A 27,060-nucleotide genomic window follows, 5' to 3' on the forward strand; every position below is an offset into this window, starting at 1 on the left:
AGTGAAGTTTCTCCAAGTTTTCTACCATGCGACATTGGTTGTATCTGCATCTACGACTATGAATGCATACAAGTGTTATGGTGAGATAGTTAACATAGCAGTCGAGCTTCAGTTGCTTTGTCATAGTTCTGATAATGACGTGAATGTAAATGCACAAAAGATGTTTGACAAATTCGACAAGTACTGGGATGGCATGAAGAACATCAACAAGATGTTGGTACTTGTTAGTGTTTTCGATCCGAGAAAGAAGATGCAGTATGCAAATTTGTGTTTTGAGGAGCTATATGGGGAAAAGAGTATAACAACTACGATGTTGTATAATTCAGTTTTGAGCATCTTTCGTGATATGTATAACAAATATACTACAAGATACGATGCAAGAGAAAATGAGGAACTTTCTCATTCTCAGTCTTCAACTCAGAGTACTCAAGATAGACAAACAGATCGAGTATTTGACTCCATGGAGGATGAGCTTGATGGATACAACCCAGTGTACCATAAGTATGATACATTGCTTAGAAAGATTGGAGTTAGAAACACAAATGAGTTGGATACTTATCTCAGGGAAGAAGTTGAGAATCCTGAATTGATGATGGGAATTGAGTATGATGTACTCTCTTGGTGGAAAGTCAATAGTGGCAAGTATCCTATTTTATCTCAGATGGCTAGAGATTTATTTGCTATGCAGGTGTCTTCAGTTGCTTATGAAAGTGCTTTTAGCACTAGTGGAAGGATAATAAACCCATATAGAAGTTGTCTCACACACTATATGGTGGAGATTCTGATGTGTACAGAACAGTGGCTCAAACAAGACCTTAAGTTTGAAGATATTGTGCTTACAAATGCACAAATTCTTGCTGAGTTTGAGTATGAGGATGAACTTGAAAGAGGTTTGTTTCTAATCTTGCTTAATGCTTACTATCTTAAGTTTTTGGTGTTAATATAAACTTATCTCTCAATGCTTGTAATTATTTTTTTTTCAGAGTATGGAAGTGATTCAGAAGGACCTTAAGTTATTCACATGCCAAAGGGAAGATGCACAAGAGAAGTGAACCAAAGAATGAAAGAAGCTGTTTTGGAAGATTTCAAGTTGATTTTCTCAATGATTTGTACTTTGTAGAATGTTTGACTGAGACTTGAATTTCTTTTTTCTTTTGCTTTGAACATTTGACATTGCATTTAAGTCACCTTTGTAAGCATTTGACATTGCATTGCTTTGAACATTTGACATTGCATTGCTTTGAACATAATCGGGTTTTGATCAGGTTTTGGACAGCCCGATCGGGTTCTTTGAGTTTCGGGTATACCCAAACAAAACCCGAACCCGAAGGAACCCGATCCGAACCCGACCCGATAGTATATAAAACCCGATCGGGTACTATAGGGGTGAACCCGAAAACCTGAAAACCCGAATGTCCAAGCCTACATAGAGATCTCTATATCTTTTGTACCTAAAACCCTAGATTTAATTTTGCCGAATATCCGACAGATATCTTTATATCTATATCTTTTGCAGTGTTGGGGGACTTCAATCAAATACTCCATCCAACTGAGCACTCTACGGCTGACAGTGTAAATGTGGACTTGCCCACTAGAAATTTCAGAGAATCGCTGTTTAATGCTGTTTTGGTTGATCTTAACTACAGAGGTAACTCATTCACTTGGTGGAACAAAAGGAAGACAGCACCAGTAGCAAAAAAGTTAGATCATATTTTGGTAAATGACATGTGGACGACAGTGTTTCCATCTTCTCTGGGTGAGTTTGGGGCTCTGGATTTCTCAGATCATTCTAGTTGTGGGATAAGACTAGATGCAGCAGTTCCTAGAACAAGGAAGCCTTTTAAGTTCTACAACTACCTCTTGAAGAACCATGAGTTTGTGTCTCTGATAGGACTGGAATAGTTCTCTTTGAATGTAGCGGGGTCTGCAATGTTCAGGATTTCCAAGAAATTAAAAACTTTGAAGAAAGTTATCAGAGATTTTAGAAGACAGAATTATTCAGACTTGGAGAAGAGAACTGAGGAAGCACATGAGAGACTGATCCTTGCTCAATCCAGTATGTTAGTTAATCCAAACTTACTCAATGTAGAAAATGAGATGGAAATGCAAAGGAAGTGGCAAATATTGGCGACTGCAAAAGAGAGTTTCTTTTATCAGAGGTCAAGAGTCACATGGTTAAGGGAAGGAGACTTAAACACATCTTATTTCCACAAAATGGCTTCAGCAAGACAATCAATGAATCACATTCATTATCTGATCGATGGCAATGGTGAACGTGTTGAAGGTCAAACAGAAATTCAGAATCATTGTATCGAGTATTTTCAAAGGAGTTTGGAGGGAGAGAATGATCAGCCTAACTTCAATGCTCTGATGTGCAGCGGAACAATATCATTGCCCCTTTCTCTAGTGAGGAAATAAAAGCAGTTTTTTCCCTCTTCCTAGAAATAAAGCTAGCGGCCCTGATGGCTTCACTGCTGAATTCTTTTGTGGGTGTTGGTCAATTATAGGAGCTGAAGTGACCGAAGCTGTTAAGGAGTTTTTGACCTCTGGTCAATTACTTAAGCAATGGAATGCTACTAATCTGGTCTTAATCCCTAAAGTCCCGAATGCTTCTACCATGACAGAGTTTAGACCAATTTCTTGCCTAAACAAAATGTACAAAGTTATCTCTAAATTGCTTGCAGGACGTCTAAAGGATATCCTCCCTGATATTATCAGTCATTCCCAATCAGCTTTCTTGCCAGGCCGTCTTCTATTGGAGAATGTGCTACTCGCAACAGAGATTGTCCAGGGCTATAGTAAGAAGAACATCCCACCCATTGCAATGTTAAAAGTTGACCTTAGGAAGGCTTTCGACTCAGTTAGGTGGGATTTTATCATTTCAACCCTCAGAGCTGTCAACTTTCCAGAGGTCTTCATTGGATGGATCGAGGAATGTATCTCTACGGCTAGTTTTTCAATCTCAGTAATGGGCAAACAGGTGGTTTCTTTAAGAGCACTAAGGGTCTGAGATAGGGGGATGCTCTGTCGCCTTATTTGTTTGTATTAGCCAAGGTAAGAATCGGGTTATATATCCTACCATCCAGGAACTTACGATTTGGAGATCTCCCATCTCATGTTTGCAGATGACGTGATGATATTCTTTGATGGGAATAGTTCTTCCTTACATAGTATTTATGAAACTATAGAGGACTTTGCAGGCTGGTTAGGGTTGCACATGAATAGGGAGAAGACACAACTCTTTCACGCAGGCTTGAAACAATTCGAATCCAATGCTTTGTCAAGTTATGGATTCACATGTGGGTCTCTGCCTATTAGATATTTAGGTCTGCCCCTGATGAGTAGAAAGCTAAAAGTTGCAGAATACGCCCCTCTTATTGAGAAGATTTCAGCTCGATTCAATTCCTGGACTACCAGATCTCTATCATTTGCAGGCAGACTTTAACTGATTGCATCTGTAATTTCTGGAACTGTTAACTTTTGGATATCCACCTTCATTCTCCCTCTTTGTTGTATTAAGAAAATTGAATCTTTATGTTCAAGTTTTCTCTGGTCTGGTAGTATCGATAAGAGAGGAATGGTGAAAGTGGCTTGGTCTCAAGTCTGCTTGCCAAAAAATGAAGGAGGCCTGGGATTAAGGAGGTTTGCGGAGTGGAATAGAACTCTATGCTTAAGAATGATTTGGCTCCTGTTTTCTAACAGTGGCTCTCTCTGGGTTGCCTGGCATAAGCATCACAACTGCAGCAATACAACAAGTTTCTGGAATTTGTCTGAAAAACCCACTGATTCATGGAACTGGAAGTGCCTGCTAAGGCTACAAGGTCTAGCTAAGAGATTTCTCAAATGTAACATTGGTAATGGCAGGCTCGCCAGCTTCTGGTTTGACAATTGGACACCTCTTGGCCCTTTGATCAAAACCATTGGCAGTCACGGCCCTAGAGACCTCAGAATTGAGTTAAATGCAAAGGTTTCTGATGCATGCAGTTCTGAAGGTTGGAGTTGGCAGATCCGAGATCTGAGCAGACACTGAGCCTTCATGTGCATCTAACCAGTATAGACAAGCCAAGTGATGAGAAAGGTTCAGACAGTTATGAATGGATGGTAGATAACAAAGGCTGCAATGGCTTCTCTTCAGCTAAAACTTGGTATGTGCTAAGACCGAGAGCGGCTACAGTCGATTGGTACACTTCTGTTTGGTTCAAAGGGGCCACACCTAAACATGCTTTCTTTATGTGGATTGCAAACCTTGATCGTCTGCCTACAAAAATCAGACTTGAGCACTGGGGTCTGCAGATCAATACATCCTGCACTCTTTGTTCCGCTCATGCTGAAACAAGAGATCATTTGTTGTTGTCGTGTGATTATGCTCTGTTCCTATGGAATGCAGTGAGCAGGAGATTGGAACAGGCACCCATATCTTTTCTTACATGGTCTGATTTACTCTCTTCGACGCAGGTTAAGAACAACAGGTCGCCACCTATCCTGCGTAAACTGATTGCACAATCAGTATTGTACGCCATCTGGAAACAGCGTAATAATCTGCACCACAATCAGATTCATGTGTTGCCATCGGTACTTTTCAAGTATATTGACCGTGAGATCAAGAACACCATCACTGCCAGAATTCTCAACAAGCGCTTCATGAAGCTGATGAGCTTATGGATTTAACGAAGTTAGAACTTTCTCTAATTTGTCCTGTTGCTTTCTTGTTTTATCTTTTTGCCAAGAAACCAACTACACAGGCTGTATAATTTGTATCACCAAACTATTCATATTTATATGATATTTGCGAGTTTAAATATTTGAACCACATAATCACAAATATTTCATAACATCACATATTGATACAAAAAGCCCAAAAATATGTATGGCCCAACAATTTAAGGCCCAAATTATTTCTTTTTTTCCATAAATATTACTCCCGCAATGCATTTCGAGGAATCGAGGATTTCAAAAAAAATATATATATTTTGAAAAAAACTTCGAAAATGAAGAAGACGAGTAAGGAGGAGAAGCTAGGGTGCCGGGGAAGGAGAGATGATAAGCGATATGTTAAAATTCCTTTGAAGAGAAGTAGAGAGGATTTCACAGAAAAAAGGAGAGATTTCACCGAAAGGAGGAGAGTTTTTGCGAGAGGAGGAGATATTTGGCTGAGAGGAGGAGAGAGGTAACAAAAAACTAGTTGTTGGTGGGATTACGAGAATATCGCTTCTTATGAGTAACTTTGACATCAAGTTTTATATTATAAGATAATTAGTGAAAAATATATTGATTTTTTTAGTTTTTCTTTATGATTTAGAAAAATAAATTTTTTAAAATATAAACATGTAAAATTCTGTAAATCTAATTTTTTTGAAATTTTTGACATGTGTCAACATCTAATCAATATATTTGACACATGTCACGATCATGTTAATATAATAAGATGGACTCCAATAATGTTAAACATTTTTTTAATAAATTAATTCATATGCTTAAAAAAAATTGAAATTGTTGTTTTCGGAAATTGTATATTTTCATTTTTTTGTATAAAAATGTTCATGTTGTATTTTGTTCATCGTGTGAGTATATGTGACCCAAAAATATCGATGTACTATGCATGATTTTTGCATGCAACAAGATAAACATGTTTGAAGTTGTTAGAAAATACACAAAACACCGTCAATCTAAAACCAACAAAGCTACAAATCTGAGAAGAGTTACAAAGTTTTTATGATATCAGAAGATTCATTGTTCAAGTTTGTTGCTGTTGACTCGAAGATGATGCTTCCTTCTGCTGCTTTATTGTCTCAGAAGATGGAACCTGCAAGCAATATGATCAGTTTTTTATAACATGATGAATAAGGAAAATTAAGAATTCAACAATAATAAGTTTTCCTTCTTACTTCTTGCAAGGGTTCAGCTTCTTGTTGTTGACCGGAAGATGCTACATCTTGCTGCTTTCCCAGTTCAACCATTTCAGCAGCTGGAACCTGCAAGCAAAATGATCAGCTTTTATATAACATGAATACTAAAAACCAATCATGAAGAATACAATGACTGTCACAGAGTTAGTAAGCATCCTTACTTGTGTTTTAGCTTGTAAAGCTTCAAGCGTTGCAACATTCAGAGGCGACTTTTGAGATTACGGTAGCTTCTTCTTTAGAGAAATCTCCCTTCAGATTTGGATCCATCAAGTCCGTAACATCTTTTCCAATTATTATCTCAGGAACCTAGAAACAGGAGAGAAACAACAACTCAAAACAATTGTGACTTGTGTTTCAAGAAATTGGCAATGGCAGAGAATGTAATGATTACAATCACAAAGTCTAAAGTGAGAAAGCATGACAGGACTTGAACAGAATCACTTACATGTCTTGGAGAAGTTTGCATTCCGGAGAGCAGATTCACAAGGATGGTACCAAATCTGTTAAGTAGTCGAAGTGAGATTATATTATTGTTTCCTTAAAGCAACATGTGTAGAGCCTGCCGGACTAGAGCGAAAAAAGATAAGAATTATAAATATTAGAAAGAGAGAAAGAGAGAGACGTCGTGCACAATTATATAATCTTCTTCTGTATATATATATTTGATAAAATAGCTATTGAAATGATATTTGTGAATTACACGAGGATTCAACTATTTGTATTTGATATAATTTTAATTCTTTTTAAGGATATAAAGAGTAATTAAAGAGTTTAATGACCTTTGATTTGGTCATGTCCCGGACGCGGCTAATGGAGAATCGGATGATATGGCTCCTCAAATCATTGAGAGCCGTTTTACTCATTAAGTAAAGCTTAAGCCTGGCTCTTTGGAGATTATGTAATTACGCACATATATAGATAAATAGACTAGTTTAACCATTAAATTTGGTTAATGATGAACCTACGATGTATATGGATCCTGTGTTAGTGTCCGATTGGAAACTGAGCATGTGACTCTACGACTTAACTTACATCGTTGCTCAATTTTGTTTTAGTCACTTAGTGATTTTTAAAAAGCAAAAAAAAAAGGATTTATTTACTTTGGCCTTTTTCTTTTATTGCAGTTCAGATAAAATCATAAATGATGTAATATTGGGATGTTCACAACCTGTCTAGTTAGCACCCAACATCTAAGATAACCTGACTCGTTGTAAGCTAAATGTTTGTGTGACGACGATTTTTTTTTTTTTTGTAGAATCTTATAATATCATTCCGCTAATGATGCAATTGTATACCGATCGGAGAACATTTTTTTTTTTTTGATTAGCAAAACTGTTTTAAACTAGGGCTGATGTCAGAAAGAATATAAATACAAGAGAAACTAAATTAAACTCTTAAAGGTCAAACTTTCAATGAAGGAACCTGTTCAACACGAACCTGCTCAATATAAGAATCTTGCTTGATCCGACCGATTCATTCATTGATACAGCCTAGTTCTAAGTTCTATAACCAATGAAATGAATAGCGCCGAATAAAACAAAGTACCGACGAAATAAAACAAAGTACGCATACGTAATCACCACAAATGATTAACAATAGTAATCTTATATTATATCATTAATAGAAATATTTAACTAGGGGGCAACAAGGAGAGAGAGAGAGAGCAGGACACCAACCACACGATTTAAGAAAAACATTTTTATCATCTCACCTCAAAACCAAAAACTACAAACTTCGTTCCTTTTAATTTTTTTGTTTCCTTCTTTGATCTTTCTTGCAGAAGAGAAGATTGATTTGTCTTTGAGAAACCAAAGATCGAGTGCTGTTTACTTATATTTTAATTGCAGCAGGTACGGACAAAGTTGTATATAAGTGTGATTAGAACAGTGGATGCTCTTATCACGGGTCCACTTGTCTGTCCTTGGGAAAGAATCTTTAAGCCCATACTCACATGGTTTTGAGATTAAAATAGTCTAATCATCATTTGCCTTCACCAGGTAACTTGTGTCCGGAACAAGAGAAAAAAAAAAGGAAGAAGACACCACTCAACAAAAGAGAGAGAAGCTGCTTTGTGATAAGAACTTTCACAGGTTTCTTTCTTTCCTTATATATAAATATTCCCAAGATTTGATTTTGCTTATCATTTATGTGATTTGTGTTTTGTTTATGAAGAAACAGAGTGAGCCAACAACATCTTTTTAATTTACACAGAGCAAAACCAAATCTGTGTTTCTTCTTGTCAGTGCTTTCTCTTAAGTGTTCTTGGGTTTTGGTTACAAATCTAAAGTGAAGCTTTTTATGTTTCTCTGTGTCACAAATCTTGATAAAGTTAGTAACTTTTTGGTGAAATTCTTTTACTAAATCTCTTTTAAAGTTTCTTTTGGGGGTTTTGATTTAGAATGTTTTCTGAGGGTTTTCTTTCTGAAATCTTACACTTTCATAGACAATCAGATTTGATTTCGTTTTCAATTATCTATAAGCTAGTAGTAATCTTTACTTGAGTTGTTTGATAAACGAGCTTTAATGTTCCAGAATCTAGTACTTGAAATTGGATGGCACTCTACTTTGATTGATACCATCTTAAGTCAACTCTCCATTGAAAGCGAAGCTGCTTCTTCTATGATTTCATTCTTTGGAAAAAGTACTTTGATAACAACAGTTTGATTCTTCTCTGCTCTTGTTCTTTGGTTGGGTCTTTGATAATGTTTTTGTAACCTTTTTTTTCAGGTTGAGTTTGGACATTACAAGGAGAGGAGTTTGTCTTGTGTCTATTCATCTTTAAGAGGCTTATGCTTGTCTGGTCCATGAAGAAGAATAACTAAGCACACTAGCACAGTCTCTGAGGACTTGTAGATTTGGTAGGATCTGTTAGATGTTAAGATTGAAAGAATAGAAAGAAAAAAAGAAGGAATTTTTAGACATGGAAGATGATGGTGGTGGCGATGGGGGAGAAGGAAATGGTGGGTTTTCACCTAATTCTAGCTTTGGGGCATTCCCTGACGCGGCCATGGATTTGGATTTTATGGATGAGCTCTTGTTTGATGGATGTTGGCTACAGACAACAGATAGTAAGAACTTGAACCAGGCTGAACAATCTGGTTCAGCTTCTACCGCCATGAATGACAATAGCACTTTCCTCTGCTTTGGTGAGAACCCATCTCAAGATAATGAAGAAACAGAGAACAACGAATCAATGAATCAAGAATCTTTTAACCAGGCTGAAAAGTTTCTGCTCGAAGAAGCTGAGTTGGGAAAAGGTTGGTGGATTGCTCCAAGAGCAAGTGAAGGCCCTTCTTCATCTGTGAAGGAGAGACTATTACAAGCTATTAGCGGTCTTAATGAGACGGTGCAAGATAAGGACTTCCTGGTACAGATATGGGTGCCAGTTCAGCAGGAAGGGAAGAGCTTTCTGACCACTTGGGCTCAGCCACATTTATTCAACCAAGAATACTCCAGCCTTGCTGAATACAGACATGTTTCAGAGACTTATAATTTCCCGGCTGATGAGGGTATGAACGATTATGTGGGTCTTCCCGGTCGTGTTTTCTTGCAGAAGTTGCCTGAGTGGACTCCTGATGTGCGTTTCTTTAGAAGAGATGAATATCCACGCATTAAAGAAGCCCGCAAGTGTGATGTTCGTGGGTCACTTGCCCTTCCTGTGTTCGAAAGAGGGAGTGGGATTTGTTTGGGTGTTGTTGAGATCGTCACAACAACTCAGAAGATGAATTACCGTCAAGAACTTGAAAAGATGTGTAAAGCTCTTGAGGTTTTTCTCTTCCTCTTGGTTCTTGCCTCTACCTCAAATTACGTAGATCCTAGAAATCTAAAGACATTGCTATTTTTGCAGGCTGTTGATCTAAGGAGTTCAAGTAACTTGAACACTCCAAGCTCTGAGGTGCATTAACTGGATTCTAGTTCATTCAGCACCTAGAAACAACGATATGCATTGCTAAGGTCATACCTCGTGTTTCAGTTTCTGCAGGTCTATAGTGATTTCTACTGTGCTGCATTACCTGAAATAAAAGATTTCTTGGCCACAGTCTGCAGATCATATGATTTGCCTCTAGCTTTGTCATGGGCCCCGTGTGCACCGCAAGGGAAACGTGGTTCACGACATTCTGATGAGAACTTCTCTCAATGTGTTTCAACAACCGATTCTGCTTGCTCTGTCCCAGATGAACAAAGCAAAAGTTTTTGGGAGGCATGCTCTGAACACCATCTGCTCCAGGGGGAAGGCATTGTTGGGAAAGCATTCAAGGCCACCAAGCTGTTTTTTGTGCCAGAAGTGACCACATTTAGCAAGACTAACTACCCTCTTGCGCATCACGCCAAGATATCTGGACTACATGCTGCTTTAGCAGTCCCATTAAAGAGCAAATCTGGCTTAGTTGAGTTTGTGTTGGAATTTTTCTTTCCAAAAGCCTGCCTCAACACTGAAGCGCAACAGGAGATGCTCAGGTCACTATCTGTGACGCTGCAGCAAGATTTCAGGAGTTCAAATCTTGTCATTGACAAAGATCTAGAGTTAGAAGTCGTATTGCCTGTTAGAGAGACAATGCTCTTCTCAGAAAACCCGGTAAGTGGAGCAGAAACCGCAGAGACTCTGACAGGAATTCAAATGCAAGAATCCTCATGGATATCCCACATGATAAAGGCAAACGAGAAGGGTAAAGATGTATCACTCTCCTGGGAGTACCAGAAAGAAGATCCCAAAGAGCTCTCATCTGGCCGGGAGAACCATCAGCTTGATCCGAGCCCCAATAATGTTCCTTTAGAAGCTGAGCAATTTCAGCAGGCATCAACATCAGGACTCAGAGTCGACAGCGGTCCAAGTACTGAAACACCTTCGACTGGTGGGAAAAATATGTTAGGCAGTAGGAGACCTGGAGAAAGTAGGAGATCTGGAGAAAAGAGAAGAACAAAAACAGAAAAGACCATTGGCTTGGAGGTTCTTCGACAACACTTTGCTGGAAGCCTCAAGGATGCAGCCAAGAGCATTGGTGGTAAGAAATTGTTGTACACTGCTGGAGAGATAGCTCCACTCTTTATGAATTTTGATTCTTATTGTATCTTAGGAAAATCATCACCAATACGTTCCTTAGTCCAACCCAATACATCCCAAATGAATATATAAAACAAAGATACAAGCTTTAGGATATGTGAAATTCCATGGCCAGTATAAACAGACAAGTCTAAGATGAAACCGGTATTGTCTTAGATTCTTTCTATGTGGCAGTGGATCAGCGTGTTCTAAAAACGTTTTCATCATGCATTTTATCCTTTTCTCAGACAGTGATGTGTCAAGGTCTCGTTCTTATGTTGCAGTTTGTCCAACTACCTTGAAAAGGATATGCAGGCAGCACGGAATAATGCGATGGCCCTCCCGGAAAATCAAGAAGGTAGGGCATTCGTTGAAGAAACTCCAACTTGTTATGGACTCTGTTCAAGGTGCGCAGGGCACTATCCAACTTGATTCATTCTATACAAGCTTCCCAGAGTTGAACTCCCCAAATATGTCCAGTAATGGCCCTTCCTTGAAGAGTAATGAACAGTCAAGTCATTTGAATGCTCAAACTGAAAACGGTATTATGGCTGAGGAAAACACAGCACCAAGGTCACCATCATCTCCTTGCACCAAGAGCTCTGGTTCAAGCAACAATAATGAGAACACTGCAAACATTCTAGTTTCTGAGGATGCTGATGCGGCCTTAAATAGAGCTCATAGCGAAGTGGAACTGCATCAAGTGAATCAGGAGGAAACAGATTGTCCTGGAAGAACTCAGAGCCATAAAACATTAAAGGAGCCTCGTGTTCTTGAAAATTCACCTTCATTACCGGGTAGTAGCAACAAGAGCTTAAGAGCTGGAGGTGCCATCAAAGTGAAAGCGACATTTGGTGAGGCTAGAATACGGTTTACCTTGCTCCCGAGTTGCGGCTTCAGAGAGCTGCAGCAAGAGATTGCTCGGCGTTTCAACGTAGATGACGTTTCCTGGTTTGATCTTAAGTACCTGGATGATGATAAGGAGTGGGTTCTACTGACATGTGAAGCGGATCTCGACGAATGTATCGACATATATAGATTAACGCAGACCCAAACAATTAAAATAAGTCTGAACGAAGCTTCTCAAGTCAAGTTGGGTGGTTCTTTTGGTAGCGCTGGTCCTTCCTGATGAACAATCGAAGAAGGTTGAAACTGCAAAGCACCAGAAAGACTCTATTGATTTTTTAGCTTTTGTAGAAATCTCACTTACCTTTTCAGCCTGGGAATCTTGTGTAAACATATATCCAGTGCCCTGAATACCATTTTGGAAGTGGCAATAGTAACTGGTCTCTTCTATCGCCCTAGCAGATGTCTGTACAAAAGGCGATACATTCCTGAAACTTGTATCTTATGCCTGTACAATCATTTTTTATCCAGTTACGTAAGCTTTGCAAGACTGCAACTACGGTGATTGAAATATTCTGTCTTCACTTATTTATTTTTGGGACATGTCTAATTACAGGATACTATCTAATCCATGATTATTGCATTGATGAACAGAATGTGCCAGAATACTAGTATCCATTTCATTATATTGATTATGATATTAAACACTTAAACTGATCTGGTAAAAGAGGAAAAGACAATCTGTATGCCTATGGTTAAGAAGAAATCTATTTCCAATAAAGCAGCTAACAGTTTGTGTAACAAACTTAGTCGCTTTGTATTACAACGAACTCCTATTGTTCCCAAACCAGAAAATGTGCAGACAAATAGCACAAAGAGTAGTAGCTTACATTTTCTTTTCTCCAATAATGTAGAATGTGTCCCTCCGACCCAAAATTCAAAGTACAGTAGGCTTCAAATTCATTATTAAAGCAGGCGGCACTTTTCCCTATTTTCTCCACCACCTTGGTCTTGCCGCTTATGTTTGCTCGCCAGAATCATATGTTTCGCTGACTTCAAATGCACACACCCAGAAGTCATGTTTTCTTTGAAAACCCTTGGGAACGTCGTTCTTATAAGCATATCTGTGCCCAACCATGTCATCCAGTCTGCTTCTACCAGCTTAGCTGCAAAGACAGGAAAAAAGAAAGTGAATGTCCGACTCCAAAAGAGAATGGATTCATAAACATTATCCGTGATACTTTTACCACAGGGTTTATTTAGCTTCGTTAGAGATATCTCAAACTGTACATCACAAGCTACTATAATAAGGCTAACATATTAGAGATGAGCATGGAGACAATGATGAAAAGAGTATGCCACTCGATGCAAATTTGATTGCAAACTTACATACTACTGTCTAAAGGAGCAGAATGAAAGTTAATGCTGTAAGCCCATTCCTGATTATTAATTTAAAAGAGAAATATATTTGTCGTTGAAAATATTAGACGTCTCTACATCAGAAGGCTGTTACTAGGAGACCTGGACTTACAGCAATAGTTTTCTTTATTATTCCATCGTCCTTTTTGTTGGTTTATTTCCAGTCCTAGTTTCATACCTTTACCTGTCATCCTTAATGAGCTGCACCTCAAAAACGTGCTTGACCGCCAGCTGAACTTTCCCATAAGAAAGAAAACAGAGTCATGCAATATCCTTTAACCATCATCCTCCCAGTAGTCTAGGTAGTCAACTCTCTGAGGCTGAAAGCTTGATATATCCCCTTGGCCCCAACCTTTTTTAACCCTTGACAAAGATTTTAGTGCAATGCCACTACCATCATCTCTGCAATATAGCAATTGATAGAGAACAAATTAATTCATTAGGTTTCCGAAAAGACATTTGAAACGAGTCTCTGAATGTGAAATCACTGAAAACCAACGAGTCTACTGCCTAATAATATACACGAATGTTTTCTCCAAATCTAGGAAACTTTTTCTTCCTTAAAAGAACCAGAACTTCAAAGGAAAAAGCAAAAAACTATGAAAGTTCCAGTAAAAGTATCTTAGGATACCGGAAAATCGGTATTTTCATACCCCNCTAAGGGGGTATGTTGAATTCATACACCAGCTATAACACTGAGTAAATCCATACACAAAGTTTAGTAAAATTCAAATTGGCTGCACCAACTCGACAAACGGTGTAAGAACATGCACAAGCCGTAACGGTGTTATCTGACCGTTAACAGCTGCTTACGTGGATGCCACATAATAAACGACGTCGTATTGAGATACGAAAGAAAGAGCTTCTTTTGTCCAAAACGACGTTGTTAATTATGTCTTCTTCCTAAGCCATCTACTTCTTCTTTCACGAGTCGAGAGAAAGTTTCTCAATCCCGACTCATGTTTCTTCTCTTCTTTTCACCAATAAATCAAAATCAATTGGTCAATTGATTCAATTAGCAACGATTGTCGACCGTGGAGAGTGTATAAAGTGTTGTTAACCGTATTGTCATCGGAAAATGAGGTAATTTTAATTCAATTTTTAGGGTTTTTATAATTTAGGGATTTTCTTAATTGAGATATTTAGGAGTGTTTATTTAGAAAATCCGATGGATTTTGCGTGTAATTGTGTAGTTTAGATGAGTTTGATGTGTGTTCTTAAGTTTGGAACTAGTTTAGCTCTTACAAAAATATCATGAACACCAAGTGTTCGATAATATGTGTAAATGAAATGAATAACCCTCTAATTCTTTTAAGTTTTTATTTTCAGCTCCGATGAGGATGTCATATTCCAATGCCACAATGGTGGAGAGTTTGGAGTTGTTGATGGGAAAAAAATTACTTATGTTGGAAGATCGGCTCTAACCCTTGAAAGCAAACCAGAAAGTGTTGTGACTAATCTGATGGCGGCATTGGACGATCCTCTTTATGGGCAGAAAATCTGGTATAAGTATCCATTTGAAGATTTTTCAGAGCTGAAGTTAATAAATGAAGGTGAGAATTTTCAGAAAATGTGTACAACTGCGGTTTGGGTTAAGTCGATAGAAATATTTCTAGAGAAAGAACAGCATGAGCTTCTTGAAGCTGGTTCTCATGGTGATGATAGAGATGGTGCTCATAGTGATAGAGATGGTTCTGTTGGCGATGATAGAGATGGTGCTCATAGTGATAGAGATGGTTCTCATGGTGATGATAGAGATGCTCGTAGGGTATTTGTTGACATGGAAGATCGAGTGGAGGAGAACTTAGCAGGTTTTGTTGACGAAGAAGAGCATGATAATGATGAGGATACTCCTCCTAACTCAGATTGCGAGGACGTTGAAAGAAGATATATGAGGTGCAAAAAAGGTAGTGGAGAAATAAAATTAGAGCAAGTCTTTGATAGTATAGGTGAGTTTAAAGAAGTTGTGGTTGACTATGCTCTTAAGAATGGAGAGAATATAAAGTTTACAAGATGGGGTTCAGAGAAGAGTGAAGTAAGGTGTTCCATTGGAGGGAATTGCAAATTCAAGATCTACTGCTCCTATGAAGATAAAATTGGCAAGTACATGGTGAAGACATGCAATGATGTCCATGCATGTACAAAGGACGAGTTTAGTAAAGTGATCAAGAGTGGAGTCCTTGCTCAGTTGTTCTTGAATGACATAAGGAATGATCCGACATTCAAGGCTAAGGCGATGCAATGCGATTGAGGAGCGTTACACCATAGTTGCTACTTATGATCAGTGTCAGACAGCTAGAGCAAAAGCATTGAAGATGATTCAAGAGGAATATGATGAGCAATTTGCTCGTCTACATGATTACATGGAACATCTTTTAGAGTAAGTCAAGCTTTTTTTTACTTTGCTTTTCTTATAATTTTGGAGTTAGTCGGTAATATGGGTTTGATTTCTGTTTTGTAGATCAAATCCGGGTTCAACAGCGGAGGTTGGGACATTGACTGATGATGCTGGTATCGTCAGGTTTGATAGGTTTTATGTCTGCTTTGAAGCCCTTCGGAAGACTTGGCTTGCATATTGTCGGCCAATAATTGGCATAGATGGTTGCTTCTTAAAAAACGGTGTGAAAGGACAACTGTTGGCAGCTGTAGGAAGAGATGCTAACAATCAGTTCTATCCTGTTGCTTGGGCAGTTGTGCAAACAGAGAACTATGATGCTTGGTTGTGGTTCATTAAGAAGCTGAAAGTTGATTTGAAGCTTGAAGATGGCTTAGGAAGAAGACGTAATAAACGACGTCGTTTTGGACAAAAGAAGCTCTTTCTTTCGTATCTTAATACGACGTCGTTTATTACGTGGCATCCACGTAAGCAGCTGTTAACAGTCAGATAACACTGTTACGGCTTGTGCATGTTCTTACACCGTTTGTCGAGTTGGTGCAGCCAATTTGAATTTTACTAAACTTTGTGTATGGATTTACTCAGTGTTATAGCTGGTGTATGAATTCAACATACCCCCTTAGCTGGGGTATGAAAATACCGATTTTCCTAGGATACCTAATGAAATGGCGCCTATAACAGGAGAAACAATAAAAGAAGGCAAACCAGAAGGAGAAAGTGTCATCCATACCTGTGTAATATATTCTGCCAGTTGTTTCCACCATGCCTATTATGCTTTTTCTGGTGTAAATCCCATGCATTTGGATCGACTTTGTTTGCTACTTCACTAACTGAAGCCATTTCCATCATCTTCTCAGCAAAATTATCTGCTTCTTTTTTGTTTCCCATCTTACCTAACCCATCTATCACAGGCATCAATGCTGCAGGGTCAAACCCATATCCTTTGTCTATCATCCTATGCAAAATTCCACTAGCTACTTCTAGTTCATCCTTCTTACATAAGCTCTCAATAAGATCTTTGTAAAGAAAAGTCCCCAACTCAAAACCTCTATCTAAAACAGTTTCAAGCAATTCTGTAGCCTTTAAGAGTTGCCCTGCAGCTAGCAACTCATTAAAAATCAAACTGTAAAGGGCTTCCTTTTGTCCACAGATGCTTACAGCAGTCTCAAAGACTTCGTGGGCCATGTCAAAATCAGGGACCTTACAGAACGCTTCAATTAAATATTTGAAGGAAAATACATTTGGGGCTACGTTCTTTTGCATCATTTCATCTAAAAGGTTAGTTGCATCTTCAACTTTTCCTCCCTCACAGAGATACTTGATTGCAGTATTGTAGGTGCAGATATTAGGTGAAATGCCCTTTTCTTTCATCTCATCCATCAGTCCATGAATTTCAAATATCATATATTTTATGCCTAAGCCCAGGATCAGAGAGTTATAAGTCTCCAGGCTCTTATGACAACCTTTCTTCCATGTCTTTAAGAACGCGAAATGCAGATGATATTTTCCCCTGTTTGCAGAAATGATGGATGAAAATGTTGTATGCGACAGAGTCCGGTTGCAGTTTCTCTCCTATCATCTCAGCAAACAAGTTTTTGGCTTCACCGAACCTCCCTGCTTTGCACAAACCATTAAGTAAAGTTGAATACGTGATCAGGTCAGGCAAACAATTGTTCTCGATCAAGCTATCATCCACTAGTCCAATATATGAGTTGCCTAGGTTACCAAGAGCAGCACTTCCATGCACCCGCAATCCCTTAACTATCTCAACAGCTTTATCTAATTCCCCGCTGTCACAGAGTCCATCAATGATAATGTTGCAGGTGACAGTATCTAGTCCATAACCTTTTTCATTCATCTTTCGCAGCAACTCTTCTGCTTCAGATATTCTCCCCATCTTCCAAAGACTATGGAGCAAAATATTGCAAGTGTAAGCATTTGGTAAGCAATTATTCCTCATCATCTCCTGCAACAAGCTTTTAGCTGCGTCGACTTTCCCAACACTGCAATAACCATGAAGAAGGCAGCCATATGTTACAGCATCTGGGGAAACACCATTTCTTTTCATCACACCAACTACAGTATTTGCATCGGATAGCATGCACAATTTGCACAATCCATCCATCAAGATATTGTAAGAGAAAATACTTGGCCCTATTCCCTTATCAATCATTTGCTTTAGGACAGTTTCAGCCTCTATAAACTTCCCATGTCTGCACAAACCCTGCAGCCAAATATTGGAACTCTGCAAACTAGTGAGATCATCATTTTCTCTAATCGACTCAAAGAGGGTCTTGGCATCCTCCAGCAACCCTACCTTGCAGAATCCTTTCAGCATCAAGTTATATGTTATACCATTGGGACGAGGAAGACCAAGATACTCATCTAGCTCCATATCGCTGAAAATTCTAGACGCATCCAAAACCTTTCCTTCTTTACATAGAGCTGATATCCTAGAGTTGAAAGTCACAATATCAGGAACCAAACCTTCCTCTCGCATCTTCTCCACCAGCTTCTCAGAATCATCGTTCCTACCTTCCCTACAGAAGCTCGAAACGATGGTATTATACACAACTTTATTAGGCAAAACCCCAAAACTCCCCATCGAATTCAACAACTCTAGTCCTTTATCAGGCAAACCAGCTTTACAATACCCACGAACCAAAATCCCAAAAGTAAACTCATTTGGTTTACAACCTTTCTCAGGCATTTCGTCGAACAACTCCCGAGCAGCATCCACACAACATGAATCACACAAAGCACGGATCAACAAATTAAACGTATAAGTCTGTGGAGCAACACCACACAAAACCATATCTTTATACAACCACGAAACGAAATCCACACGTCTTTCCCTTATACAACTTTCAAACAACACATTATACAAATAAATCCCAGGTTTGTTCTCAGGAAACCGCGACCGTACTGATTGAAACTGCGGAAACGCCTTATCAATGTAATCCGATTTCGCGAAGATCGAAACAACGGAGAGAAGAGATGAAGAAAGCTTCGTGTTTTGAACTGACGACGAAGAGAGTATAAGATTGTGAAGATCTTCGATTTCGTCGTGCATTTGAGCTCGAACGAGGATACGAGCGATCGTAGGAGCCGCTGCTAAAGAGATCACATGGCTTTCTTCTGAAGGGGAAGAGAACACTCTCTTGAAAATACTCCATGCTAATCTCGGATTGTTCGTGTTCTTCAACAAAGCTTTCACAAGTGTACCTGACTGTTCCATGGAACTACAGAACTGAAAAAAATTTCAAATTTTCCAAATTGGTCTTATAAGCAATTATTAAATTAAATACAGACCAAAACGTATAAGATTAATAGTTAGAGGGCTATTTTGTAAATAATACAAACATAACTGCAAAATTGATCTCGTAAATTTTGTATGGTCTAAAATGTAATATCGGGTAAAATATTAGGGCTATTATGTAAATTAAAGAAGTTAGAGACTAAAAAGTAAACGCTTTTACTTCCTCTTCTTCTTCGTTGTCTCTCGTTCTGAAGAATCTGATTCCGATCAAAAAATTTGCAGAAGAAGATGTCTCGTCAAACGTTTTCTCTACTGAAGAATCTTCGTAGCATCAGCACCGGTTCTAGAATTCAAACCCGATCCGTGACTTACATGCCCAGACCCGGCGACGGGAAACCAAGACCGGTGACTTTAATCCCAGGAGACGGAGTTGGTCCGTTGGTTACAAACGCGGTTGAACAAGTGATGGAAGCGATGCACGCTCCGGTTTACTTCGAACCGTTCGAAGTACACGGAGATATGAAGAGCTTACCTGAAGGGTTATTAGATTCGATTAAGAAGAACAAAGTTTGTTTAAAAGGTGGGCTTAAGACTCCAACACCTGTAGGTGGTGGTGTGAGCTCTCTCAATGTTAGTTTGAGGAAGGAGCTTGATCTCTTTGCGTCTTTGGTCAACTGTTTCAATTTGCCTGGTTTAGCTTCTCGTCATGAGAACGTTGATATTGTTGTGATTAGAGAGAACACTGAAGGTGAATATGCTGGGCTTGAACATGAGGTTGTTCCTGGTGTTGTTGAGAGCCTTAAGGTTGACATTTTTCTCACCTTTTTTTGTTGGTTACAATTGTGAATTTGATTGATCAATGTTTAGAATTTGAGTTTTAGATGCATAGAACCAGGTTTTTGAAGTTGTCTTTATTTAAAGATGTCTCTGATGCTGATGTTATGCTAGGTGATCACAAAGTTTTGTTCGGAGCGTATTGCAAAGTATGCGTTTGAGTATGCTTACTTGAACAATAGGAAGAAAGTTACGGCAGTGCACAAGGCCAACATCATGAAACTGGCTGATGGTTTGTTCTTGGAATCTTGTCAAGAGGTTGCTAAGAAGTATCCAAGTATAGCCTACAACGAAATCATTGTTGATAACTGTTGTATGCAACTTGTAGCAAGGCCAGAGCAATTCGACGTCATGGTATAATGTTTCAGAATTTACGATTGTATCTGTTTCTCAAATCCTCGCTTATTTACATGAATCTGCTTTGCAGGTAACGCCCAATCTTTATGGTAATCTAGTTGCAAACACTGCTGCTGGTATTGCTGGAGGCACTGGAGTCATGCCTGGAGGTAATAATAGTCCTGCACTAAAATCACAATAGAGAAGTAGATTCTCTTACTTATGCTCTGAAGTGCTTCTATAGGAAATGTTGGGGCGGAGTATGCAGTCTTTGAGCAAGGTGCATCAGCAGGAAACGTAGGGAAGGACACGACGGAAGAGCAAAAGAATGCAAACCCTGTGGCTTTGTTACTCTCATCAGCAATGATGCTTAGACACCTTCAGTTCCCTTCCTTTGCTGACAGGCTTGAAACCGCTGTGAAGCGTGTTATCTCCGAAGGAAAATGCCGGACTGAAGATCTAGGCGGAAACAGTACTACACAAGAGGTCGTTAACGCGGTTATTGCCAATTTGGATTGACTTGACAATTTTCAACTTTCCCCCTGTGTAATCATCACACGTCGGTATGATTGACACTTTACTGGAAAAATACTTTTACTGTTCCACATTCTTTCGAGATAACTCGAATTGGGATTTCAAATTTCAAGGAAAAAATAACATGGTTTTCGTTAAAAAGTTGCGTTTTTTTTTCCTTTCTTTTTGTGTTCATGTAATATTATGCAAAACGCAATGTGCAAACTGCCTCAGAGCAGTACTTTTTGAATAATGAAATACGGTTAACTTCATATCAATGTTTTATTATTTTCTGGTTGGTAACCACACAAGTGTCAAGAGCTGAAGTGTTTGCAACTTCATAATGGTACAAGGACGTGATGCTTCAGGTGAAACAATGTCTTTATTTCAGTCCAAACTGTACTTAGATTCACACTCATAATCAATATAACAACAAAACATTACTAGAGAAGATAGAGACAAAGCAGCGCACACTGAATCAACACCAACACGAAATTGAACCTTGGGCTGAACGTTGACGCATAGTTACCACTACCAGGACTTGCAGAATCTGTTCATCAGAGAGTAACCATGTTATTAAGTCATTAATCGCCACTATGCAATAACCAAAATCTGAAAGAAATTTTGGATTAAACAAACCTGGACAAGTTGGGGTAAGTACGGTGAAGATGGTTTGTTTGGAGTAACCAGCATAGGCGCAAGTACGAGGTCCGCAAGAGCTGCTAGTCGACGTAGTAGTCGTGTTGCCTAGAAACAAACCCTCAGCTCCTTCGCACCGTGAAGGCGGGCAAGTTGCCCATGTCGAATTCGAAGGCTTAACCTGAGATGATGGTTCACAGCTTAAACTGATAACAAAAGACAAAACCAAAACCATCAGAATCTAACTAACTAAAACACACAAATTTTATTTTATCATACGGGACAAACACAGCTCCAGAATTATCCATCACTTACGTCCAATTCTTTGAAGCATCACAGGAACACTTGATGCAAGTGTTTGCAGTGAAGGCGTATGAGTTGTTAGACAGAAGCAGAGGAGCATCCAACGAGTCGTTCCTCACAGAAGAGCTACAAGCTGCAAAATAAAGTTCAAAGTTCATAACTTTCTTTCTCACCCCAATCATCATCTACTAAAGTCAAAGACTTGTCACAAATAAAAATCGTTTCTTTCACCTAAACTATCACCAAATTCGAACCCATTAAGACATGATCAATAGACCTCTTAAAGTCACAAACTTTCAAATCCAAAAGATCTTAAAAAATTTTAAACCTTTGAGAGGGACGTTGAGTGGATAATTAGCAAGAAGCTGAACGGCGCTGGAGATTCCATTGAGCTGAGCCAGCGTCATGTTGTCCGTTCCAAACTGAGCAGCGATCTCACCGAGGGAGCTCCCTTCTTTGACCACATGAGCGTAGTGAACAACATCTTCATCTTTCAACTTATCGCAGCTACAGGGCAAAGGGATCCAAAACTTTTGACCAACATCAATTTTACTTGGGTCGGGAATTTTGTTCATATCAGCGATCTTCTGGTACGTAACCAGACCTCCGAACACCTCAGTTGCGACAAGGTAAAGCGTGTCGTCTTTCTTGATGGTGTACTCGATGTCTCTGTTCGATACACCTGTTCCGTTGGAGCAAGAGCAATGGATTGGGATACGCACGACTTGATCCGGGTTCACGCGCTGGTCAGGTGTGGTGTCGAGTGGGAGATTGTTAGCTCCGAGGATCGAACGGAGGTTCTTTACGGCGAAAAGGGTTTGGATATTACGCAACGTTGTTGGGTTCTTGCTTGAGTAACCAACGAGAGACATACACGTGGAGGTCGAGCCGCTGCATTTAAAGTCTCCGGTCATTTGGGCGGAGAGAGAGAGGAAGAAGGGGAGGGAGACTAGGAGAAGAGGAAGGGTATAACGGGAAGTTTCCATTTTTAGGTCGCCGGAGAGTTCTCTCAGGTAATCTCAGATGGGTTTTGGTTTTGACAAAGAAGAGAGCGTTGACGGAGAGAAGACTGGACTATTCTAGTTTGACATTTTGACGTTGTGAGACAATAAATGAGAACACAACCAAGAAAACAGTCTGTGGTTTCACATTAATGGAAGTGTCCGCATTTGCCACGCCTTACTTGTCGAGAAGAGAATTATAATATCATCATTTACTAAGTAAATAATACTAGTAGTGATCATTAACACTTCAATTGAAGATTGGAATATAAAAGAGCACTAGCGGTAGATTCGTCCACAATTCTTTTCAAACAATCCAACCCATTTAAAAAAAAAAAAAAATGTTAATTATAAAAAAAAATGTAATATATTTAATTATAATTCGAACAATAAATAAGTAATATATTTAATTATAATTCGAACAATAAATAAACACGCAAGCAGAAGACAATCCAAACCAACTGTAATTTAATATAAATATTATATCAGTTGTAATCAATAAAAATCATCAATTTAATATGTTTATAAACCAGATTCCAACCTAAATAACATGAACAAAAATACAAAGACTCTAGATCATCATTTTTGTCATTACCATAATTCAACGCTACATATTACCTACGCTACAAACACCATGAGATGTGTTAGAATCGTTGTTTACTAAGATATTTTTGGTAGGTTTAGAAACTTGGGTGTGTCAGTTTCTGATTTCTCCGATCTGTTCTAATACTCTGGAGGAGCCAGCTATTATTAACCAGGTTGAAGGAAGGTAAGAGCCTTTTGGTCCTATAGTTGAGAAATTTTATTGAATCATATTGGGATTTTTGCTTATGGGAGTGATGCATGCAGGAAATTTGTTGCGAACAAGGACATGGGTGGTCTTGATCACTTGTCTTTTGGGGATTTGCTGGCCTTAGCCAACACTGCATCATTCTGTTTCTCCTGTCAGATCCCAAAACCTACAAGTAAGAGAGGGCTTTTCATTCTGGTTTAGTTAGAAATGAAATTGCTTAGTCAAATTTGAAAGATGGACTGAGATGTTTTCATATGTATTCATTTCCTGATCTTCTTATTGAACTTTTACAATAAGGTTAATTAGAATACAATTCATCTACTGTATTACAAGCAATCAGAAATTAGGATAAACTTTTTGCTTCTTGGCTGAGCATGTTAAAGGTGGCTTTACAATTATCATTTATTCTTGTTGTGTGAGTTTAAGTCATCACTACTGTTATACATAAAAGTAGGACGTGGAACCACACATTCATATGGATAAAGTATTCTGGTATTCATATGTTCTGTATTTCTTCCTCCGGTGCTATGGCAGGTTGAAACCGTAGCACAGTTTGGCGTTGTTTTCCTTCTTTGAACAGGTAGTATAGTTTTTGGTAGAACGGAACAGCACAAGTTCTCTTCATGGTCAAGTTACAATAGGGATACTTATCTTTCAGGTTTCACTAATAACACTATATTTACAAATTGAATTTTTCGTTAGATGAAGATTTTGTTTCTTTAGCTATTTTCTTCCTTCATCTTAAATTTTCAGGACTGTGTTGTTGGTTTACTTATCACAAAGGTTTAATTCATTGTTGAGTTTGAAGTCTTCTGATCTGATATTCATTTGCTTATAAACGATGTCTGATGCCCGTGTGTGCTTTTCACTGCTGACCAGGAGAAAGCAATTAGTCAACATTGTTGGATTGGGGTTCAGAATGAGAAGCTTGCTAGGTTCGGGAGAAGCTCCATCTACAAGTGGAGAAGTTGCAGCAAAGTCTGAATAATACACTCTCTTTTTCTTAATCGCCTTCAAATTACCATGTCTAAGTATACCTATTTCATGATGCAGGCAAAAACACATTACGGAGTTTATCTCGCAATCTGAAAGAAAGATATGGCATTATCGAATCAACTAACGTTGCTGTGATCTATTTTTAATATGTCATGTTTGTTTAAACTTTTATTGAATGCAATATTTTTAAGTTTTTAAGAGTATATAAGTCTTATAAATTTTAACAAAATATCATAATAATTTACAATTACAAAAAAAAATATTTTTAAGAACTTCAAATTTAACCATCTTCAATGGACCTATGAAATGTTAAAGTTTCTTAAGAAGTTTTTAATTTCACTTTTATTCAAAATTAAGAATAAAATCTGTTTTAAAATACTTTCGTTACAACCTTGCAAATGCTCTAATACTATCATCATTGACGGGTAAATAGTAATAATGCTATAATAGTCTTCTTAACCCTTCTTCAATTAAAGATTGTCATATTAAAAAGAGCACTAGTCGAGGTCGACAAGCTTTTAGTTGTTATATAATAGAGAGTATGTAAATTACTTTAAATTTATTTGATAATCATAATAAAATAAAAAACATAACAAATAAATTTAGATGTCATTAACATTTTTTTTTACACTTTTATTTATTCCAATATCAAAATATATAACATACATACATATCTCTTGAATTTATTAGTTTTTTTTTCAACTTTGATAATAACTTTTATTAGTTTTTTTGAGCATTAGAGGTAAAAACAATATTATTAATGGTAAAAACAAAATTTTTACTATGAAATTTAAATAATTAATTAAAGTTGTTCATATAAAATAAACACATAACCTAAAGTATTTTATAATTAAAAACTAAAATATATTGAAAGTAAAAAAAATTATACATATTTTCTATAAAATCATATGAAGTGCAATCTCAACTTTAAAATACAATTCCCAAAGATTATTATTATTTTTTTATTCCCCTTAACTTAATTAGTTATATTGCTAGGTTTAGTTATAATTTGTCACCCTTGTAGTTACCATTTAGTAGTAAAGAGTGAATTTAAAGTATGCATTAATATATATGATTAAATGAGTTAGGTTTAATTAAAAATAAATTTTTAATTTTTAAAAAATAAATACCAAGTTGACCAATAAGGAGAGAGCGAAACCTTACTTTTCTATATATGATTTATTAATGCTAGATTTTTACAAGTTTTGAATATAAAAAAATTAAAATTCAAAGTGTTTTAAAGAGTTAACCTAGTATTTCTAAAGAAAACCAAATAAATATTTTTTCTTTCTAATTATTAAAATTTTTAACTATATTTTGTTATATGAATAATAGAAAATAAATTGGATCAACGATGTATTTCCTCTTAGAAATATTGTATCGTACCAAAACCACCTAGAACTATGACCTTATCTTAGATATCCTTAAATTGTAAGTTCTCAGTTACGAACCCGCTTTTCAAAGTTTACATCAACAAGCAGGAATGAATTATGATAATCAAAACAAATGAATCGTAAAAAGAAAACATACTATTCTCAAACTAGTTTGGCAATTTTGTTTTTCTCATGTTCAGTTGTTGAACTTGCGGAATGTTCTTCAACCTTCTCACTATATTCTACTCAAATAAAGGCTATCAATCGTTAATCCATTCAAATAAGCAAAAACGAAAATAAAAAGAAAATAAGAGTCACACCTGAAACATTTGATTTCCTTCCTCAAAGGAAAGCCTTAATCTAGTTTGAAGGAACTACATAGTTAAGTATCAATTATTAGTACAAGTTTAGTGCCAACTAAGAATCGCTTTTGGTGCCACCGAGATTACCTTGAGAGGTTCAAATGGGAATTACTCAGCGAGAGCTTCAAGTTGGTTTGCACAGCTCTTGTTCACTTGCTTGAACATGTCGACGAATAGACCGTTTGCCAGATCCATAACCTTGCACACAACAAAAAGTTAGAAATATTATCAGCAATATAGGTAAACGAGGAGGTGTGAAATAACGTTGTTATCACAACAATTCAAATTTTACTTCATTGTAGTGGTTTTTAAGCTCCATCTCAACATTAAGAGCCACAAACTCAGTGAGATGACAGTTTGTGGATGACTTTTGGCTTGGAAATAAGTACCAATGTCAAATATTTTATTGAAACCAGTCGATTGTCATTTACTTGTGGACATGGGTGGATTGGGCTAAAGATAGTTTTTTTTTTCGATGTAATCGTGGCATAAAACTGAAGCTCATCTGTTACTCTTTCCAGCAAACAGCTTGGGTGTACGTATCGAATCAAAGTCTCTTGAGATGAGGTATTTCCTGAAAAACTACACAAGAGAGGAACATGAATTTAAATATACGATGCATTTTGTTGAAGTTGAAATGCATAATTTTCTCTATATATATTATTTTCTTTTAAACTTGGATCATATTTTTTTTTTATAAGTACATAAATTATCTAGTAAAGAGCTCACAATTTTTGTTGAAGTATAAAAACAACATTTTGCTGAAGTTAAAATTTGCCATTTGTGCTATATATATAGATAATCTATCTCATTTCTGTAATTACCTCTTTACCATATTCTACTCCCTCTAATTCAATTTAAATGATATTTAAGAATTTTACACATAAATTTTTTAAAATACATATATCTCGGTGGTTAAATTATATTAACTATAACCATTAATTTTTTAAACCGTAATCGTTAACCGTAAATATGTGGTTAAATTATATTAACTATAACCATTAATTAACTGTAACTGTATCAAAACCGTTGGTTAACTGCATA

General features: G+C 37.5%; 3 protein-coding genes, 2 long non-coding RNA genes and 1 pseudogene across 11 annotated transcripts; 3 read left to right on the forward strand and 3 right to left on the reverse strand.

Moving 5' to 3' along the window:
• Positions 5,554-6,514, reverse strand: LOC104791359. The gene is made up of 4 exons (XR_768897.1): positions 6,352-6,514; positions 6,068-6,212; positions 5,886-5,972; positions 5,554-5,803 (listed from the first exon to the last, which is right to left on the reverse strand). It is a non-coding gene; the product is annotated as an uncharacterized LOC104791359 (long non-coding RNA).
• LOC104791364 (protein NLP1) lies at positions 7,625-12,381 on the forward strand. 5 transcript variants are annotated; one of them, XM_010517237.2, is made up of 6 exons: positions 7,625-7,756; positions 7,904-7,996; positions 8,634-9,672; positions 9,754-9,801; positions 9,880-10,909; positions 11,232-12,381. In XM_010517237.2, exons 3-6 carry the CDS (start codon positions 8,827-8,829, stop codon positions 12,074-12,076), a joined length of 2,769 nt encoding a protein of 922 aa, XP_010515539.1. In that variant the 5' UTR covers positions 7,625-7,756; positions 7,904-7,996; positions 8,634-8,826; the 3' UTR covers positions 12,077-12,381. The 5 variants fall into 5 exon arrangements, with proteins under 5 accessions (XP_010515539.1, XP_019083798.1, XP_010515548.1 ...); XM_019228253.1 differs by lacking the exon at positions 7,625-7,756 and adding an exon at positions 8,439-8,547 and having other exon boundaries at positions 7,836-7,996; XM_010517246.2 differs by lacking the exon at positions 7,625-7,756 and having other exon boundaries at positions 7,836-7,996.
• On the reverse strand, positions 12,557-18,853 carry LOC104791389 (annotated as a pseudogene).
• On the forward strand, positions 19,091-20,821 carry LOC104791406 (isocitrate dehydrogenase [NAD] regulatory subunit 2, mitochondrial). Of its 2 annotated transcripts, none has more exons than XM_010517298.2 (4): positions 19,091-19,670; positions 19,827-20,054; positions 20,128-20,206; positions 20,281-20,821. In XM_010517298.2, the coding sequence occupies exons 1-4, from the start codon at positions 19,155-19,157 to the stop codon at positions 20,553-20,555; spliced, it is 1,098 nt and encodes a 365-aa protein (XP_010515600.1). In that variant the 5' UTR covers positions 19,091-19,154; the 3' UTR covers positions 20,556-20,821. The 2 variants fall into 2 exon arrangements, with proteins under 2 accessions (XP_010515600.1, XP_010515592.1); XM_010517290.2 differs by having other exon boundaries at positions 19,097-19,670; positions 19,815-20,054.
• On the reverse strand, positions 20,818-22,657 carry LOC104791398 (lysM domain-containing GPI-anchored protein 2). Its single transcript, XM_010517279.2, has 4 exons — positions 21,820-22,657; positions 21,504-21,624; positions 21,189-21,394; positions 20,818-21,099 (listed from the first exon to the last, which is right to left on the reverse strand). The coding sequence occupies exons 1-4, from the start codon at positions 22,475-22,477 to the stop codon at positions 20,993-20,995; spliced, it is 1,092 nt and encodes a 363-aa protein (XP_010515581.1). The 5' UTR covers positions 22,478-22,657; the 3' UTR covers positions 20,818-20,992.
• Positions 23,062-24,447, forward strand: LOC104791420. 2 transcript variants are annotated; one of them, XR_768911.2, is made up of 5 exons: positions 23,062-23,261; positions 23,342-23,457; positions 23,820-23,943; positions 24,165-24,263; positions 24,339-24,447. It is a non-coding gene; the product is annotated as an uncharacterized LOC104791420 (long non-coding RNA). The 2 variants fall into 2 exon arrangements; XR_768912.2 differs by lacking the exon at positions 23,820-23,943.

This window comes from Camelina sativa, chromosome 1 (assembly GCF_000633955.1).
Source record: "Camelina sativa cultivar DH55 chromosome 1, Cs, whole genome shotgun sequence".
NCBI classification, from domain to species: domain Eukaryota; kingdom Viridiplantae; phylum Streptophyta; class Magnoliopsida; order Brassicales; family Brassicaceae; genus Camelina; species Camelina sativa.